The 19011-nt window shown below is 35.4% G+C and overlaps 1 protein-coding gene across 1 annotated transcript in view; it reads right to left on the bottom strand.

The window, feature by feature from the left end:
* Positions 1-19011, bottom strand: part of MYH10 (myosin heavy chain 10) — a 186428-nt gene that overhangs the window by 120143 nt on the left and 47274 nt on the right. The window contains exons 4-6 of the mRNA XM_044675221.1: positions 15071-15173; positions 14135-14164; positions 6125-6217 (exon numbers count right to left, since the gene is read on the bottom strand). Coding sequence (XP_044531156.1) covers positions 6125-6217; positions 14135-14164; positions 15071-15173 — 226 coding nt within the window. The remainder of the gene's footprint in view (positions 1-6124; positions 6218-14134; positions 14165-15070; positions 15174-19011) is intronic.

The raw sequence follows: 19011 nt of genomic DNA, 5'->3' as shown, positions 1-19011 counted from the left end.
CTTAACATACAACAAAAAATTCTAGATCACAGTTACCCCAAATCAACAACACTATAGGAAATATAAATTTGTTCTACATTTCATAATTACTTTCTCCCACTTATCTATTGAAATGATTTATGAGAACTTAGAAAAATTTTCTAACTTCTAATATGAGGAAGGACAAAAAATTACCTACTAATTCTACTTACATAGAATTACAATCACTTTTTAAAAAGCCAGATTACTATTTACAATGTCTTTTCAAGAGATTTATTGTGCAAATTGTCATCATCTAGAGTGTGGAATCACTAGAACTGGAAAAACTGTGAATGATTAGATCAACATTGCTGTTATAAAAATAAGAATGAACTCTTTAATGAAAACCAGATGATATGACTTTTGAAATAAATGTTTCTTCAGCAAGTTAATAATCCATAGCGAATAAGTGGAATCAAATGGTTAAGGAATTTATCCTATGCAGTCTCTAAAAGGCTTGTTAATTAGTATCCAATATTTTCCAAAATTTCTGCCTTACTTAGAATTTTAGAAGGGTTCATTCATATCTTTAGGCAACTTACAGAAAATCAAAAGGGCATTGTCTTTGCCTCATATCACTTAGTAGTTCAAATTTTCCTCATCTCACAAAAAAAATTTTAACTCCACTTTCTCTATAATTCATGTGGTACTTTTAAAGGAAAACCTTCTGTATGGCTCTGGATACACCATTAGGCCACAGTGTCCTAAGGATGTAATATCCACATGGTTTATATCATCCTCTATTAGTAACAGATACAATAAAACAGTAAATATCAGTACTTAAAAACATTCAACTATGCAAACAATTATCTCAAAGGAATATGGCTTATAAAAGAAAGACTGGAAAACTGTACAATTAGAACAAAACAAAATATTAATTGTTCTCTAGTGGCTCCATAGAAAATTAGGGAATACAAAAAGCTGATTCTCCAGTGGGTTCTTGAAAAAAAATGTGTAGAGGAGTTATGTATATCTCAGATGAAGTCCTCACTCTGTGTGTGTGTGTGTGTGTGTGTGTGTGTGTGTGTGTGTGTGTGTGTGTGTGTGTGTGTGTTCAGTGATGGGCAAACTATTCCCTGAGGGCCAGATCCAGGCTATAGTTTTCCCATCACTGCCTTAAGCGATTTTCTAATCACTATATCTGGATGTGGGGGCTTAGTGGGGGCTCAGTAGCTCAGTGGATTGAGAGCCAGGCCTCTTGGCCTCAGACACTTCCTGGCTATGTGACCCTCAGCAAGTCACTTGACCCCCATTGCCTAGCCATTAAAAAAAAAAAAAGAAAAAAAATGCTTTAAAGTTTTATAAAACAGCAATGTTGTAACAATATTAGGTCAGATTTCCAAAGATTAAAATCCATGTTTAGTCAAAAAAATTAAATAGTACTATAATCTCCAGCACTCACTACAGTTGTACTCCTCTACTTCATAATGGTATGAAAGTGACCCTGGGTTATTCAAGAGTTTTCCAGCAAGGAATAAGATTTTACAGGTCATAAATCTTTAGAAATGTGTCTAATCAAGGCTAGATTTTGAGGTGTTCATCAACAAAATGGGGGGAAAGTGATTAATTTTTCAGCCAGAGCAACCTTTTTAGAACATGTATTAGGTCAAGTTACAATCTGTGTTGCCGAAAGAAATGCCACTGAAATCAAGGATGAAGGCTGGTAGAGGCAGAAAAGAGACCCAAAGAAAATACAACCCTTTCCTGGTTGTTTGGAAAAATTAGAATGCTTAAATAAAACAAAAGAAAGAGAATGAAAAGGATCTAAAGTATAGGAGAGGAGTTGTTGCCCTATTTAGAAGGATGAGAAATGGAAGTCTTACACCAAGGAGAAAAGGAAAGTAAGCATTTATTCAGTGAGAGCTTTAAAAGACAAACTTTTTAAAAGCTCTTCCTGAAGAGTAGAAGTATATGCTCTAAGGATACACAATCTATGTATATTATGTGTATATATGGTATATATATAGTACATATGGCATAGTAGATATATAGATGGGTGACAGTGGATAGAACACCAAGATTGGAGTTAGGGAGCCCTGAGCTCAAATTTGGCCTCAGACATTTATTGACTATGAGACCCTGGGTAAGTCACTTAATCCTGTCTGTTTCAGTTTCCTCTTCTATAAAATGAGCTGGAGAAGGAAACAGCAAACCAATTCATTTATCCTTGCCTTACTTTCCAGCTCTGTTAACTATAGAGTGCCCCAGAAGTCCAAGTACAGTTTTAAGCCTTAATAATTAAGCATTAAAACTACACCCTTGACTTCTGGAACCCCTAACTATGCTGCCTCATTTTTAAAAAGTCTACTTCTCAATAAAATAAGTCCATAGTTTCTGAAACAGTTCTACAATATCCTCTTTGATAAGTTTCCCTAAATTGTAATGACCAAAGTTGGCCTTGCAGAAAACAAAAGAAAACGTACCTCCCTCTTTTGTGATGATACACATGAATATTTAATATACCATCAGATCCGTTAATGTTTTTGTTAATTTTATTAAACTATTTTTTTCTCCAATTATTCTTAATATTAAACTACTTTTACCATATATACCTCTTTTGACTTTTTTGATTACCTGAGTAGGAAAGGAGGAATAGGCTGGAAATGAAAGTGATGTAAAACAAAAGATGTCAACAGTTTTTTAAAAGTTATTTTTGTGGGTTCACAACTTTTCTATATAGAGGAATTTGGTAACCTCTAGATCAAAGAAGGAATCTAGCTAAATGGATAGGTTCTAGCCATCACCAATACACCCTAAAGAATGTGTTAGCTCATTCAGTGGTAGATTTGATTACAAAGTGGAAATAACAACCACAAATGTGGGGGTGAGGGGGGGAGGAGTTCCTCTTGGCTAATAATTCACCTAACCTTCTATTCTACTGAGCCTTTCTTTCTTTCTAAATCCTCTATTTTTTCAAATGCATGCCTTTCTTCATCTGCTTTTCTATCACACATATAACGATGCAAGGAATCAAGTCTCCTCTTCCTTGCCTATATCTCCCAATGTTTTTCTCCACAATTCTTTTTTCAAATATAAACTCTCCTGCTTAGTTTTTACAGCCCTTTGAAAACTGGCCCCAAATACCCTTCCAATCTTATTATTACTCCCCGCTTCCTACACTCTATGTTTCAAACAAACAAGATGTATTAATGTTCCATACAGAGGTCATTCTAACTCCCATCTCCAGGTCTCTGCATTGGTCTCTCTCTAGGATGTTTCCCTTCTTCAATTCTATACACCTCAGAATCCTTGTTTCCTTCCTAACTCCTCAAGAAATTTCACTCATCCCCCTCAGGTATTAGTATCTTCCCTGTAAAAAAGGTATCTTGTATATATTTAGTTATGAAAATGTCTCCCTAAAAGAATATAAGTTTTTTGAATTCAGGAACTATTTGTGCCTTTGTTTTCTAGGGCCTATCACAATGTCTAGAACATAGTAGATATTTAACAAATTCTGCTAATCAAGTCTTTTGCCTCTTCATTCTTCCTTATACTCATTTCTACTTGTCTAAATTGGTCACAATAACATGCTTTAATTTTGTATTATAATTTCATTTATTGATGTATTTGATTAATGCTTATCAAAATCACCATACCTACAAGGGCAAAATGTACTACCTCCTTTGCTGTAGCAATATATTGGTAGAATTGCTGCATATAGATATTCTGTGAAGCTGGTCTCAGCTATCAAATGATATAGATGGTTACTAGAATATAAAAATCTAGTGTGTAGTATGTGTTTTCTGGAAAGGGGACAAAAGAATAGAAGTTGACAATCCAAAGATCATTTAGCACCAATTACAATGTCTGTTATTTCATGCTACTAAAGATTATATAAACAAGACTTCAAGTCTCCTATGCATTTCTGTTATTAGAAGTATGCCTCAGGCAAAAAGACACTAGCATTCCCTTGCAAGCCAGGAAAACTTTTTAAAGCATTAGCCTAGGTTGAACAATGACTAAGCTCTGGAAAGAGGAAAGACTATACAGTTACAAAGTATAGAGCCTCAATAAGGAGCTCCAATAAATTCTTATCACTCAAATAACTACCAGAATAGTTCTGTGTTTTTTGTTTCTTATTCTGAATTACAGATGAAGTGTTGCAGCATCTAGAGCGTCCTATGCTTTAAATACATTAAGTCTTCCTTCAAGGTCAACTCATCTTGAGTACATAAAAATCAACATGCCTTAACTTAACAATCACTGTATGGATACTGATCAACATTTGGCAAACATTATAAGAAATAAAAAAATGCAAACAGATGAAAGAATAGAGAGGAAACATTAACTCGCCTTGTGCCACAGAACTGGTTGAATTCTGGAGACATATACAAGGAAACTACATTAAAAGAACAGAGCACAGGGCTACTCTGTGGCAACTCCCTTAAAATGTTACAGTAGATAGAAAATCTGACCCCTAAGATCATAATTCCTTTCAGGCTTTTTAGGAAATCAGATTTTTTAGGAACCATACAGAACACTGAGTAAAAGTAAAAATCTTTCTTCTTCGGGAAACATATTCTATTAGCTGGGAATAAAGCACTGTCAGAGTTAATGGCATTTCTCAGGAAGTATTAGAGCCCTCCCAATGTCTACAAAGCTCTCAAGAAGTAAGTTTTTCAATGTATAAGATGGGCAAAGTAAGAAATTATGTCACCCTTTGCATGAAATGAAATAATTTTTGTAAAATGTTTAACACCATGCCTGACACACAATAGGTACTCAATAAATGCTTATTCCCCTCACACTTCTCTTCCCTATCCCAATCACAATAAATATCAGATTTTTGTGGTGTGGAGAAAAAGGAGTTATTTGTGAAAAAGGATATATGGAGGAACAAAAGTTACATTTAAAATGCTGAAAGGTTTCTGCTAGGTACCATGGGAAGAAACAGAAACAACATGAAAATAATTTGTAATTTAGGAGATATAAGTTTCTAAGATAAGGAAAGGGAAAATTCCAATAAAAATCCTTGACCAATATAGTTTAGAAAAGCTAGTAGCCCTGACCTAAAGAACAGAGAAGGTACAGGAGAAAGAACAAAAGATTAAAAGTGAGAAGAAGGGGGCAGCTCGGTAGCTCAGTGGATTTAGAGACAGGAGGTCCTAGGTTCAAATCTGACCTCAGACACTTCCTAGCTGTGTGACCCTGGGCAAGTCACTTGATCCCCCATTGCCTACCCTTACCACTCTTCTGCCTAGGAGCCAATACACAATATGGACTCCAAGATAGAAGGTAAGGGTTTAAAAAAAAAAAAAAAAAAAAAAGAAGTGAGAAGAACCAGTTTCTTGCCTTAGATCTATCTACCACTACCACAGTGTCTGAGAGACCTTAGCTGGCTGGTTACTTCCACTCTGTTGTACTCAGTTTTCTCTGCAAAATGAAGGAACTGGACTAGATTGTTTCTAAGGTTCTTTACAGCTCTGAATCTTAGGCCTGAAAGAGACTTTAGAAATTAGAGCTCGCCTTGATTTTAAAGGAAGAATTTATTTTGTTTTAGGAACTTAATTATTTTCTACTCCTAATGCAGGTCTGAAGGGTAAGAGAATAGTATCCAGCTATTGAAGCCAAACCAGAATAATTAAGAGACAAAACAAACTACCAGAAATACTAAGAACATAAAAGACTCTCCTTCTTGAATTCATTTCAATTCTCTACAAAAATGGACATTAACACTGCACCTTCAAAATATTTTTTAACATTATTCTCTTAAGAAATCAAATCTCATTATGACTAAATGACAGTAAAAAATAGGACTACAGTATAAATCATACATTTTAAAAAGTGCATCAAAATCAAATGGTAATCAAGCTTTTGCCAACATCTGAAATTCCATTTTTTAAGCTGTAGCAAGTTAAAAGGCTAAACATAGTAAACAAATGCTTTATGTCATATCTCATGAAATAGCAAGCTGACTATTTTAAAAGTCCTATCACCAAAGACACTGTCTCCCCCCTCCCCCAATAATTTACCTGTCTTCTTTGCATCCATTAGTTTAATTTCTAATTAAATTCCTAGAGGTCCAATAACTTCATTTTCCAATTCATGCCAAAATATTCAGATACAAAACTGAGGAATTAAACTTTACAGGGGTATTTAAACTTACGAAACGGGAAGAGTTGTCATTTTTCACAGTTTTTGCATTTCCAAATGATTCAAGGATTGGGTTTGCTTGTAAAAGTTGCCTTTCAAGTTCTCCCTAAAACATAATACACAAAGAAACAAAACAAAACAAAAAATAGAAGTATTCATGTTAAAATTAAGTCTTCAAGTTAACTCTCATATATGACTGCCTTTTTATCTCAGTTCTTTCACACCAAGTGCCCCTTTGTAATGGGTCTTCTCAATCAATCCTGGAAATTTTGATAGCACTTCACTAAAAATGAAATAAATTAGCATATAAAAAATTATATAAAAGAGAAAAGACTAATGTTGTTAAACAAAGATGATGGATTTAAGTATAAGAAAACAAATTAGGCACAGAATTGTGAGAAAACACAAAAAACAGCTTTTTGAAAAGTATTATTACATAACACAATCAGTGATTTAAAAAAAAATTCAAATCTCATTATTTAAAGTGTTACTATATTATATAAGAGAAAATGTACTTACACACAGATGGTCTCAACAGATATGCATGAAATACTGATAGATATCATTATCACCATTTAAAAAATGGAAAACCAAAGGGACTAACATTATTTCTTATTAAAATTGAGATCAAACAACTGAGTTCCTTGATTATATCCAAAAACATGCATGCTTGTTAGGAATACTGAAGATATACATTTGAATTTGTATGTCACAAAAATCTATATACTGAAGTACATTAATCTAAATTTTATTATTTTCTGGAAGAGATAGAATTTATTAAGCTCTTTCAACATTGCTTAAAGCTAATTGCACTTAATTAATTATGCTTCTTATAAATAAGGGCCAGATGGGTTTAGTGTTGTTTTCTTGTTTCACTGTGTTTATATTAAGAAATTTGCAACCACCTAAATTTTCTTTTCTTTTTTTCTAATTAATTAATTTTTTAAAGAATATTTTTTCATGGTTACATGATTCATGTTCTCTCTCCCTCTCCTCTTCCAGAGCTGACTAGCAATTCCACGGTTTTTACATGTTTTATTACTCAAAAGCTATTTCCATATAATTCATATTAAAAACAAAACCTCCAATCATTTACCTTTAATATGTATATAACACTGTCCTCAGCCCTGGAAATATAATTTTTTTAAATGGGAAAAAATAGTCTCTAACATCAAGGAGCTTACTAGGGGAGACACCAAAAATAAATTGGCAGGGGCAGCTGGGTAGCTCAGTGGAGTGAGAGTCAGGCCTAGAGACGGGAGGTCCTAGGTTCAAACCCGGCCTCAGCCACTTCCCAGCTGTGTGACCCTGGGCAAGTCACTTGACCCCCATTGCCCACCCTTACCAATCTTCCACCTATGAGACAATACACCGAAGTACAAGGGTTTAAAAAAAAAAATAAATAAATAAAAAAATAAATAAATTGGCACATGTAAAATATATGCAGAGTAGATGGGAAATAGTCACAGCAAAAAAGCAGTCAGCTAGAAAGATATAGAATGGTCTTCTGCAAGAAGTGGGACTTGAACTGAAACTTAAAAAATACCAGTGTGGAAGTTAGGAGGGAGAGCATTCCAAGTACTATACAGGGGACAGCCATTACAAAGGCCTAGAAATGGGAGATATAGTATTAAATGTAAGGAAAAGCAAGTAGACCTGTCTGTCTGGAGCAGAGAATAAGTGGAAGAAAATGATATATAATACAAGAAGACAAGAAGGGATTTAAATGCCAAACAGAGTTAACATTTCATCCAAGAAGTAACAGACATAATGAAGGAAGAGAAAGAGAAGCACTGATACAGTGCCTAATACTTCTTTTTTAAAATCCTTACCTAGAAATCTTAGGAGTCTTAGAATCAGTATTGTGTACTTGTTTCAAGGCAGAAATAAAGGGGGGCAGCTAGGTGGCTCAGTGGATTGAGAGTCAGGCCCATAGGTCCTGGGTTCAAATTTGGCCTGGGACACTTCCTATCTGTGTGACCCTGGGCAAGTCACTTAACCCCATTGCCTAACCCTTAACACTCTTCTGCCTAGGAACCAATGCACATCCAAGATGGAAGGTAAGGGTTTTTAAAAGAATTTAAAAATCAAGGTAGAAGTACAAACCACTGAGCTACTGAGCTGCCCCTGTTCCTACTATGCCTTAAAGTTGGTTTTTTAAAACAAATATTGATCTTCCTAACAACTTTATAAGGTAAGTATTATTATTATTCCCATTTTAGAATTGAGAAAACTGAGGCAAAGAATTTAGAGTGACTTGCCCAGGGAAGTATCTGAAGTTGGATCTGAACTTGGGTCTTTCTTACTTCAAGATCTTAAGTTAATATAAATTACTAGGATACGGTTATCCTAGTATTTACTTGAGCTAAGTTTTTCATCAGTTCTTTTCTGCTTGATGTGACATGATGATGTGGTAGATAGAACACTACACATTCAGTCATGAAGAACTGATCAATTTGGACAACTACAACTTATATACAAGCACTTAATCAGCTTCATCATCTGTAAAATGAGGGAGTTACAAAGCAACAGTCCCTAAAGAAATAATCATTTCCTACTGGTAAGGAGAGTGAGCTTTACTTTAAAAAGAAGGAAAAATGGTCAATCTAATAAGTTTAAAAAAAGATATACATTCCACCTTCCTCTTACCTTTAAATGAGAATTCACTTAGCTTTATATGGCCTAGACTGAAAGCTGATGAAAACATACTTGCTAATTCAGTTTTGTATGGATCAGGCTGGAAGCTGATGAAAATAGAATTGTTATTCAAGCATGAAAACCCTAAAAGTTAATGAGACACAAAAGCTTAGTTCAAAGTAATTTTATTTAGTAACTAACTGATCAAAAATGAATATTTTGACTTTTGTTGCTCTGCTGGCTAAAACAATGTCCAGATACAAAGTCTAGCAAAGTCCTTAGTCAGTGTGAAAGGAAAAATAAAAGCAAAATTATATTTTCAGTAAGAAAAGTCTCTGGATGATTAAACTAACTGAAATTTGTTTCATACAGTTTGTGCTTAATGATAAAACTAATGGCCTTAAATGTCTATATGCAACTGCCCTAAGTTCAGGTAACCAACAAGAGGAGCAAAGTCCTAACATAAGGAGGCAAACTTGACCTTACAGCTCTCACTGAGGCTAAGTGGTGAAGAAACTTAAGGCCATGAAGATGAAGAACATGAATCTCATATGAAGATGAACTGAAGGAACTAGATCTATTCAGACTGTATAAAAGAAGACTCAGAAAAAAACATGATAGCTGTCTTCATGGCATCTGGAGGAGGTATACAGATTTGCTATTTGGCCCCAGAAGGCAGAATTAGGAGCAAGGGGTAGAAGTTATAGAGCAATGATTCCCAAAGTGGGTGCCACCACCTCCTCATGGGTGCTGCAGCGATCCAGGGGGGCAAAGAAGACCACAGGTGCATTTGGGGGCAGTGAAAAACTGTAAGGGGCCAGTGATAGTATATGACAGGGGGCACAAAGTAATATTTTTTCTGGAAAGGGGGCAGTAGGCCAAAAAAGTTTGGGAACCACTGTATATAGAGGCTAATTTAGGCTTGAAGTTAGGAAAAACTTCCTAACCATTAGAGCTATCCCAAAAAGGTACGGCAGGTTCTCCTTAATTTGGAGATGTTCAAACAGAGGCTTGTGGGGTACACTTTAGAAGATTCTTTTCATCTATAGTTTGACCTATATGAATATACTAAGGTTCCTTTTCTTTCTACCTCTCAAAGTCTATGATTCTGTGACTTGGTTTGATAGGACTATTTCTTTCTCTTTAAAAAAGACATAGAGGCAGCTGGGTGGCTCAGTGGATTGAGAGCCAGGCCTACAGATGGGAGGTCCTAGGTTCAAATCTGGCCTCAAACACTTCCTAGCTGTGTAACCCTGAGCAAGTCACTTAACTCCCATTGCCTAGCCCCTACTGCTCTTCTGCCTTAGAACCAATACACAATACTGATTCTAAGATCAGTAAGTAAGGTAAAGGTTTAAAAAATAATAATTTTTTTAAAAGATACAATATTATATTTAAAGATAGGAAAGATGAATCAGGACAAAGGATCATGGATTATTCTAAATCCTGACTGACCACAGCTCTACCACTTGGTTATACAATCTACACTGCCAACTTAAATCTTAAAACATCAGGTACATAGTTCTTGTGGCCTTGAGGAAAATGTAGAGCAGGTTCAACTTCAATGTATAGCACTGAGGAACATTGATCCATTGAAAACGAGAGCCGAAACTAATAAAGCATAACATATGAAAAATACACAAGCTCAAGCATTTCTGTATTCAGTATATATGAAGTAGACTTCTGTTTTCCAAGATTTTTCAAAAAAAGAATTTAGAAAAATCATCACTATACCATTCTACAGTAGACTAGGCTATGAGGCATACTCCTGCAATACAGTTGGCTTTGTAAATGCCAAATTAATGCTGTCATATAGGTCAATAATGGTATTAAGGCATGGACAAAGGAAGCATTTTACTTTTCTTTGAAAAAAAATTCATATAACAATGATTTAATTCAATGTCTAGGTATAGATACTGATATACAATAGAGAACCATTCTGAATTTTAAAATATATTAAATCCTCACAGCAGCAAGAGATAGAAAGAGAAACACCATTTAAAATCACCCTAGACAATATAAAATACTTAGGAATCTATCTACCAAAACAAACATAGGAATTATACGAACACAACTACAAAACACTTTCCAAACAATTAAAACTAGATCTACACAATTGGAAAAACATTGATTGCTCATGGGTAGGACAAGCTAACATGATAAAAATGACCATTCTATCCAAATTAATTTACCTACTTAGTGCCATACCTATCAAACTACCAAAAAACTTTTTTAGTGAATTAGAAAACTATAACAAAGTTCATTTAGAAGAACAAAAGATCAAGAATATCAAGGGAAATAATGAAAAAAAAAAAAACGTGAAGGAAGGGGGCCTAGCAGTACCAGATATTAAACTATACTATAAAGCCGCGATCATCAAAACAATATAGTACTGGCTAAGAGACAGAGAGGAGGATCAGTGGAATAGACTTGGGGTAAGTGACATCAGACAGTGTATGATAAACCCAAAGAGCCCAACTTTTGGGACAAAAATCCACTATTTGACAAAAACTGCTAGGAAAATTGGGAAACTATATGGGAGAGATTAGGTTTAGATCAACATCTCACACCCTACACCAAGATAAATTCAGAATGGATGAATGACTTGAATATAAAGAAGGTAACTATAAGAAAATTAGGTGAACATAGAATAGTATACCTCTCAGATCTATGGGAAAGGGAAGATTTTAAAACCAAGCAAGAGTTAGAAAAAATTATAAAATGTAAAATAAATAATTTTGATTATATTAAATTAAAAAGGTTTTGTACAAACAAAAACAATGCAACCAAAATCAGAAGGGAAACAACAAACTGGGAAAAAATCTTTATAACAAAAAACTCAACAAGGAGCTAAAACAATTGTATAAAAAAATCAAGCCATCCCCCAATTGATAAATGGAAAAAGGGACATGAATAGGCAATTTTCAGATAAAGAAATTAAAACTATCAATAAGCACATGAGAAAGTGTTCTAAATCCCTAATAATTAGAGAAATGCAAATCAAAATAACCTCACACCTAGCAGATTGGCTAAAATGAAAGAAGGGGAGAACAATGAATGTTGGAGGGGATGTGGCAAAATTGGGACATTAATGCATTGCTGGTGGAGTTGTGAACTGATCCAACCATTCTGGATGGCAATTTGAAACTATTCCCAAAGAGCTCTAAAAGACTGCCTGCCCTTCAATCCAGCCATAGCATTGCTGGGTTTGTACCCCAAAGAGATCATAGATAAACAGACTTGTACGAAAATATTTACAGCTGCGCTTTTTGTGGTGACAAAAAAACTGGAAAACGAAGGGATGCCCTTCAATTGGGGAATGGCTGAACAAATTGTGGTATATGTTGGTGATGGAATACTATTGTGCTCAAAGGAATAATAAACTGGAGGAATTCCATGTGAACTGGAAAGACCTCCAAGAATTGATGCAGAGTGAAAGGAACAGAGCCAGGAAAACACTGTACATAGAGACTGATACACTGTGGTAAAATCGAATGTAATGGACTTCTATAATGGCAACAATGCAATAACCCAGGACAATTTGAGGGATTTATGGAAAAGAATGCTACCCCCATTCAGAGGAAGAACTGCAGGAGAGGAAACACAGAAGAAAAACAACCACTTCCACACATGGGTTGATGAGGGCATGGTTGGGGGTGTAGACACCAAATGACCACACCAATGTAACTATCAATAATATGTAAATAAGTCTTGATTGATCACACATGTTAAAACCAGTCGAAATGCACACTGGATATGGAGGGGGGGCAAAGGGGAAAGTAAAAACAAGAATCATGTAACCATGGAAAATGTTTCTAAAAAAATAAAATATTTAAAAAATAAAATGAAATGAAATATATTAAATTAAATCATTTGAAGATTTGACAATATAGCCTAAATTTATGTGTTTTAATAATTATGAGTATTACCATGAGAAAAAGTAGTGTTTGGAATTGTGGTACAACCCTCCAGCTTCTAATTTAAGCAATCCAGTAAGTTATTAATTAGATCTCCCAATTTGCAGTTGCAGCTGCCAAAGTAATATCTATAGGCTATGATCTTTCCTATAGCATAGTCTCTGTCCATTTACCACAAGTACAATATAGTCCAGAGGTTGGCAACGAATGGCTCTTTCTGCAGGAGCCATAAAGTCAATTTTTTTTCAGGCGCTGTTACAGGAGCATGCACTGTTACAGGAGCGGCACTGTGAGCACTGTATGGCTCTCACAAAATTACATTTTTAAAAATGTGGCGTTTATTGCTCTCATGGCCAAAAAGGTTGCCAACCCCTGATATAGTCCTTCAGGGATGAATTCATTCATAGTAATGTCTAGTGTCAAACTGCTGGCCTCAAACTGACCAAGAAAATCACAAATTTACATTATCTATGTTGTATAACACTTTTAATTCATTCTATTAAACATTTCCCAATTAATTTCAATCTAATTCAGGTCACAGGAGTTCTGTCATGCTGTGAGAGTTTGATACTTTTTGGTCCAGAGCATATCCCCAAATCAATGGGAGGGTAAAGTCCTAACATTTATGTCCAAGTTTCTTTTTATTTATAGATTGTCTTTATAACTCTTGTCTCACACCTGCTTTATATCATAGCATAGTTTATATTACAGAAGACAAATCTAAAAGGTTTCCTCAGCAATAGGGAAAAGAATATATGTTTGGTCCAGTTCTGTGTAATTTACCTAGACGGTATCTCTCTCTTCCACATGAAAGAGAAATCATCTCTTTTAACTCAGTAGAGGAAGAAAATAGGTAACTTTCTCCTAAATGTGTTATTCATATTATGACCTATAAAGCTAAAAAAAAAAGGGAATCAGGCTTATTAAGTATAACTTCCAGTACAACACTCTCACTTATCCATAAGAAGTAAAATTCTAATACTGAATATAATGAATCCCTTGGTTACACAAGACATACATGGCAGTGATATGTGACTTTTACAAGATTAGAAATATCTATTTTCCTAAGTGTTACAACTTTTAAACATCACAGTATGTGATTCGAAGTATGATAGAGAACACAAAAGCCTGTATCAAAAATATTATCAACAGTTAATCATTCCATGCAGTATTGAATAGATATCTGAAGCAAAAACATGCTTTGTTAATAATGTCAGAGAAAGTTAATATTACAGAACAAATGAGAACTGAAATTCTGACAAAAAACTAAAGGAAATGCAATTTGTTCTATTAGCCTTAGCAGAAGAAAATACTTGAAAGATAATTCTTTTTATTCTTGTTTTAACAAGTGATTGATTGGCATTATGAATTTAGCTATATAATTTGTTTCCATTAGAACACACGAGAAGCCAAAGAGTGTACGCAGTTGTATTAACTCATAACTAAGAAGCATAAAGAAAAGCACTTGCCTGATGTTTCACTGGCTTAGGCGATTCAGGCTGGTTACAAACAAATAAATGCAAATGTTAGCAACTTTGGGCTTTCCCTTGCAGCAAGCTATTTCCCATATCATTCAGGCCAACATGCAATTAGTATGATAAAGGCTTATCCAGCATGCCATCAAGCTCTATTAACTGGCACTTCTACATCTTTATATCACAAGGAGAACTGAGGGTTATAATAATGTGTCTGGCAACTTGAGGACTAAACTCATTTCCTCAATCCAACAAACAGATCATTTATTCACACCCCAACCTCACAGCACACTCAAATATATTCTTACTCTCTACTTTTCCCCCAAATCAATTTTAAGGAAACATGACTTTTTTTCCTTGCTGTTAAAACATATTCCTTTAATCTCTCAAGGAAGTCTTAGATGTCAATTAGAGAACAGAGTTCCAAAGACTAAGTAGAAGCAGGTAAAAAGAAGTTTGAGGCTCCTACTGACTGAAAAGTAAAAGACAATAAGCTTAAACAGTGTTCAAATCTCTTCAATTTTGCTAAATTCCTTAGAGATTCCACAGGAGGAAAAATTCTCCTTCATCCAGCCACTGTTGAATGGCTCAGATCCTACCACACCCCTCCCACCTCCTCTCCTTTTGGGGTAAAATAGCTGATTAAAAAAAAATTGTGAAAGCCAATGCAGATTTTTCCTTCTTGATTTTCATAAGAAAATAAACAAATGGGGGCAGCTGGATAGCTCAGGCTGGAGTCAGAGAGTCAGGCCTAGAGAAGAGAAATCCTAGGTTCAAAGCCGGCCACAGACACTTCCCAGCTGCGTGACCCTGGGCAAGTCACTTGACCCCCATTGCCCACCCTTACCACTCTTCCACCTATGAGCTAATACACAGAAGTTAAGGGTTTTAAAAAAAATAAAAGAAACAAATGATTTTTTAAAAACTCACCGGAATGTTATGGTCTTTTCTTCCTTTATGGGAAGAAGCAACATGAGCAAGATACTGAATGACCTTCTTGGTATTTTCTGTCTTTCCAGCACCAGATTCACCCCTAAAAGAATAAATATTACTGCATTTCATCTTTATTCTTTAAAGTAGATACTGCATACCCAGCCCAAAAGTTTGAGGGATAGAAATTAATAAAATGTTTCAAGGTCATCAACTGTAAGAGAATTGTTTTTTCCAGAGCTAGAATCATTAGATAAAAACCAAAAGCCCACATACTTTACATATTTGTTCTCATGATGACTTCCTGCTGACAAGCCCCATCAATACAGAAAAAGAAGAGTCTGGGGTGAAGATCTAAACAGCAAGTATGAGTTTATCAATATCACAGACTCAGAAGCAAAACTCTGCAGGATATTGTCCTCATCTAGCTGGTACCTTCTCCTTTGCCCTGTGTCTTGTCTCAAGTACCTAAAGTCTTCAAAGCCAAGTTCGTAAGTAAGCACAGTGGAATAACCACTATATTTGGGGTCAAAAAACATGAGTTCAGATTTCAGCTATGCTGAGGTTTAAATCACTTAACCTAAGAGAATGTTGGACTAGATGAGCTCTGAAGTCCATGCAAACTCTAACTCCTATACTACTAATGTACTCATATGTGTGATACGAAGTAACTGTATCACAACTCAAAATTCAGAATATTCAGAAATACTTAAAAACACTTGATTTAAAAATAATTTTAAGAGACTGAACATTCATGAATACTGAAGTTTACCTTATTGGATAGAGCCCATTATTCTAGCCACCTAAGATCTTCTGGAATCTGCCCCTCAGTTTTGGGGGAGGGCTCTACTCCTATCTAGTAAGATCTACTTTATAAACTGCCCAGAAACTTTACCCTTTAACCCTCAGAAGTAATCATAGAGAATCCCAGAACTCACTGAGGCACTCCATTCCTATTTGTGGAGAATTCTAAAAGTAGAAGAGGGCAGGTTAGGAAGAATTTTAAAGGACAAACTTGAGACTTTATATTTGATCCTGGAGCTATTGAGGCAACTCTGGCATCTTCTGAGGCAAAAGGTGACATGGTCACATCCATACTTTAGAAAAATCCTTTTGGCAGCCAAGTAAAGAATTAACTGGAGTAGGGAAAAAATCTCAAAGAGGAAGACCAATTTAGTATTCTAGGTGAGGTAATGAGGGCCTAAACCAAGATTGTAGCTTTATGAGAGGATAGAAAGTTGTGAAGTCAGGAATGATAAAATATGAAAATGGATTAAAGTTGTATGGTAAGAGTAAATTGTCAAGGAGATTATGAAGATGGCAAGCTTAAATATCCTCAATAGTAAGAGGAAAATTCAAATGGGAATGGTGAGAAAGAGGAGAAAAGGACAGAATGAGTTGTTTTAAACATGTGGAATTTCTGATGCCCATTACTCATTTAGTTGGAGAGGAGAGAGTTGAAGAAGTGTAAGTTAGTAAAGAGACTAAAGCTGGACAAATTTAAGTGCGAAACATCCGAAAAGACAATAATTGAACTGATGGGAGCTGATGGCATCACCAAGTGAGATAGTATAGTCTTAGGTGATCCCCTTAGAATCATACAGATGAATAATCCGCAAAGTAAAATGAGAAGAACTAGTTGGACAAATAGGAGAACCAGGATAGAACGTCAGAAAAACCTAGAAAGGAGAAGGTATCCAGGATAAAGTGTCAAATGATGCAGAAAAGTCAAGAAGGATCAGGATTGAGAAGAGACCACTGGAACTGGCAATTAAGAGACCATAACTAGTGGGGATTATTGGATCAAATGAACGTTTTTATATTTCAAAATACTGGGGAGACAGAGTCAGAAGATAATGAAGAGACTTAAGAGTAGAGACCCAAGAGAAGCAATTTACTGGAAAAGTTGAGAGGTGGTATGGTCAAAGAAAAGAGAAGGGCCAAATCTTCATCTGAGACTAGAGTAAAACAAGAGTTAATTGAGGAAAAAGTTCTAATTATGTGAGATGAAGAGAGGAGGAAGGGGAGCTCTTAGTAAATGGTCTCAATATTTTCAATGAATTTTGAGATTGTTCTCTGCTAAGAAGTTAGAAGGAAGGGATGCTATGTAAGGCTTAAAAAGATATGAAAAGGTTTGAAACAGCTCTTGTGAAGAGAGGAATAGCAAAGTGATTAGGGAAGAATGGGCTCTTTCCCTTACTGCAGCTCCATTCAGAATAGGATCAAAATGGGCGGATGATGGAAGTACTGGGATCTGGTAAAGCATCACAGGACAAAGCAACAAGGATGGTGTAGACTTGAGTTAGTTCACCCAGGCAGTCAAGATAAAAGAGAGGAGAATGTAGTCAGCACAAGGGAAAGATGGAATGATAAAATACTATGATCTGATAAAAGAAATTTAGCATTTGCGTTCAAAGAAGTGAACACAAGTATCTCTATGTACAAATGAGGTGGAATAGATCATGGGAAATGGATTTTAGATCAAGGAACTTAGGCCAGATAATAGAAGGAAAGATGAAAAAGGAGGTTTAAGATCAAAGGATTTTGTTAATTGTGGAATGTGCATTCCAGAAAGTACAGTGGAAAGGGTATGTAGACATGGAAAAATATTTGGGAAGAGAAGGAGTGGAGCTGAGATGGATAAGGTTGAGGAAGTGGCAAGCTGAAGATGAGGAATGGACTTTGTTTTTTTTGGTAGGCAAGGTTCAGAATTACTGGGATGAGCTTGAGTAAAAGGAAATCAGTTTAGGCTAACCATTGAGCAGAGCCCAAGTATAGTATCAGTGGTTATAGAGAGAAGTTCACTGAGAAGAGACTAGTAGCATTCCAGATCTTCCATCTGCCTATATCTATATAGAGATGTTGTGTCCTGTGAGAACCCAGGAGGATTGCCTCTCAACATGAAAAATGTACAGATAACATTATTTGTCCTAGAGAAGGCCACACAGGGGCCAGGGGCCCTGAAAGAAGTCTTGTTTAGAGGGAAGCTCACATTGCAGATGATCTTGGAGAGTTCTAGGAGCCCCAATGGGTTGAAGTTGGAAGGCACAATCAGCAGAAGAAATCTTTTTCTCAGCTTGAGCCCTGACACTGGTAGTTATCCAGGATCAGGGTCCAACAGGAAGATGCTAAGCACACTAAACAATAGTCATCTTCTCCTTAGCATCCAGTAGGTGTGAGAGTTGGCCCTTGGTAAGAGTCCAATAAGAAGCTGGTAGTGCCACCCTATTGGTTTAGATTATTTAAATTTTAACATCAAAGAATCTTATAGACTATATAGTCCAACTCATACTGAACTAAACAAGAATCCTCTCTATAATAAAAACCAACTAACTATTGCTCTAAGAACAATTTTTAAGAAGGAACCCCCTAGAACCTACCAAAGCAGATCATTTCCATTCAGGAAACCAGTCTAAAATTACATCTCTGAAATTTCTAGCACTGCTGCTAATTTCTGTCCTGTGTGGGTCAAGTATAATCTCTCTTTTACAAATACATTCAATATAACTATCATATAGACCCTAACTCTTCTTTTTTCAATCATCCCCTACTCTGTTGAACAGTATTCATAGGGTGAAGACATATCAACATCCTAAAGGTGGAATAAATAATGTTATATAGTCTTCAGTGGAAGAATGACTAAGGACTTTAGGAGGAAAATATTTTAGCAGGAAAACATTTTAGGAGGAAAATAATATAGCAACAGTATGAATAATGAACTAGAAAAGGAGAGAGACTAAAAGCAGAAAGGATATCCTCATAAGGAACTGACACACAATATGGTGGCAGTGGGGAAGTGAGGAGATAGAATATTTTAAAACTAAAGGAAGACACCTAAAAATTTGGTGACTAACTGAATAATATCAAAGACAAATTACAAGATTTGAGACCCAAGTATCTGAAAAAAGTAAAGAAAGAAATGCTTTATTAGCTGAAAAGAC

Source organism: Gracilinanus agilis, chromosome 4 (genome assembly GCF_016433145.1).
Source record: "Gracilinanus agilis isolate LMUSP501 chromosome 4, AgileGrace, whole genome shotgun sequence".
Lineage (NCBI taxonomy): Eukaryota > Metazoa > Chordata > Mammalia > Didelphimorphia > Didelphidae > Gracilinanus > Gracilinanus agilis.
The sequence above is the reverse complement of the archived record's forward strand: the minus strand, read 5'-3'. Positions and strand labels throughout refer to the sequence as shown.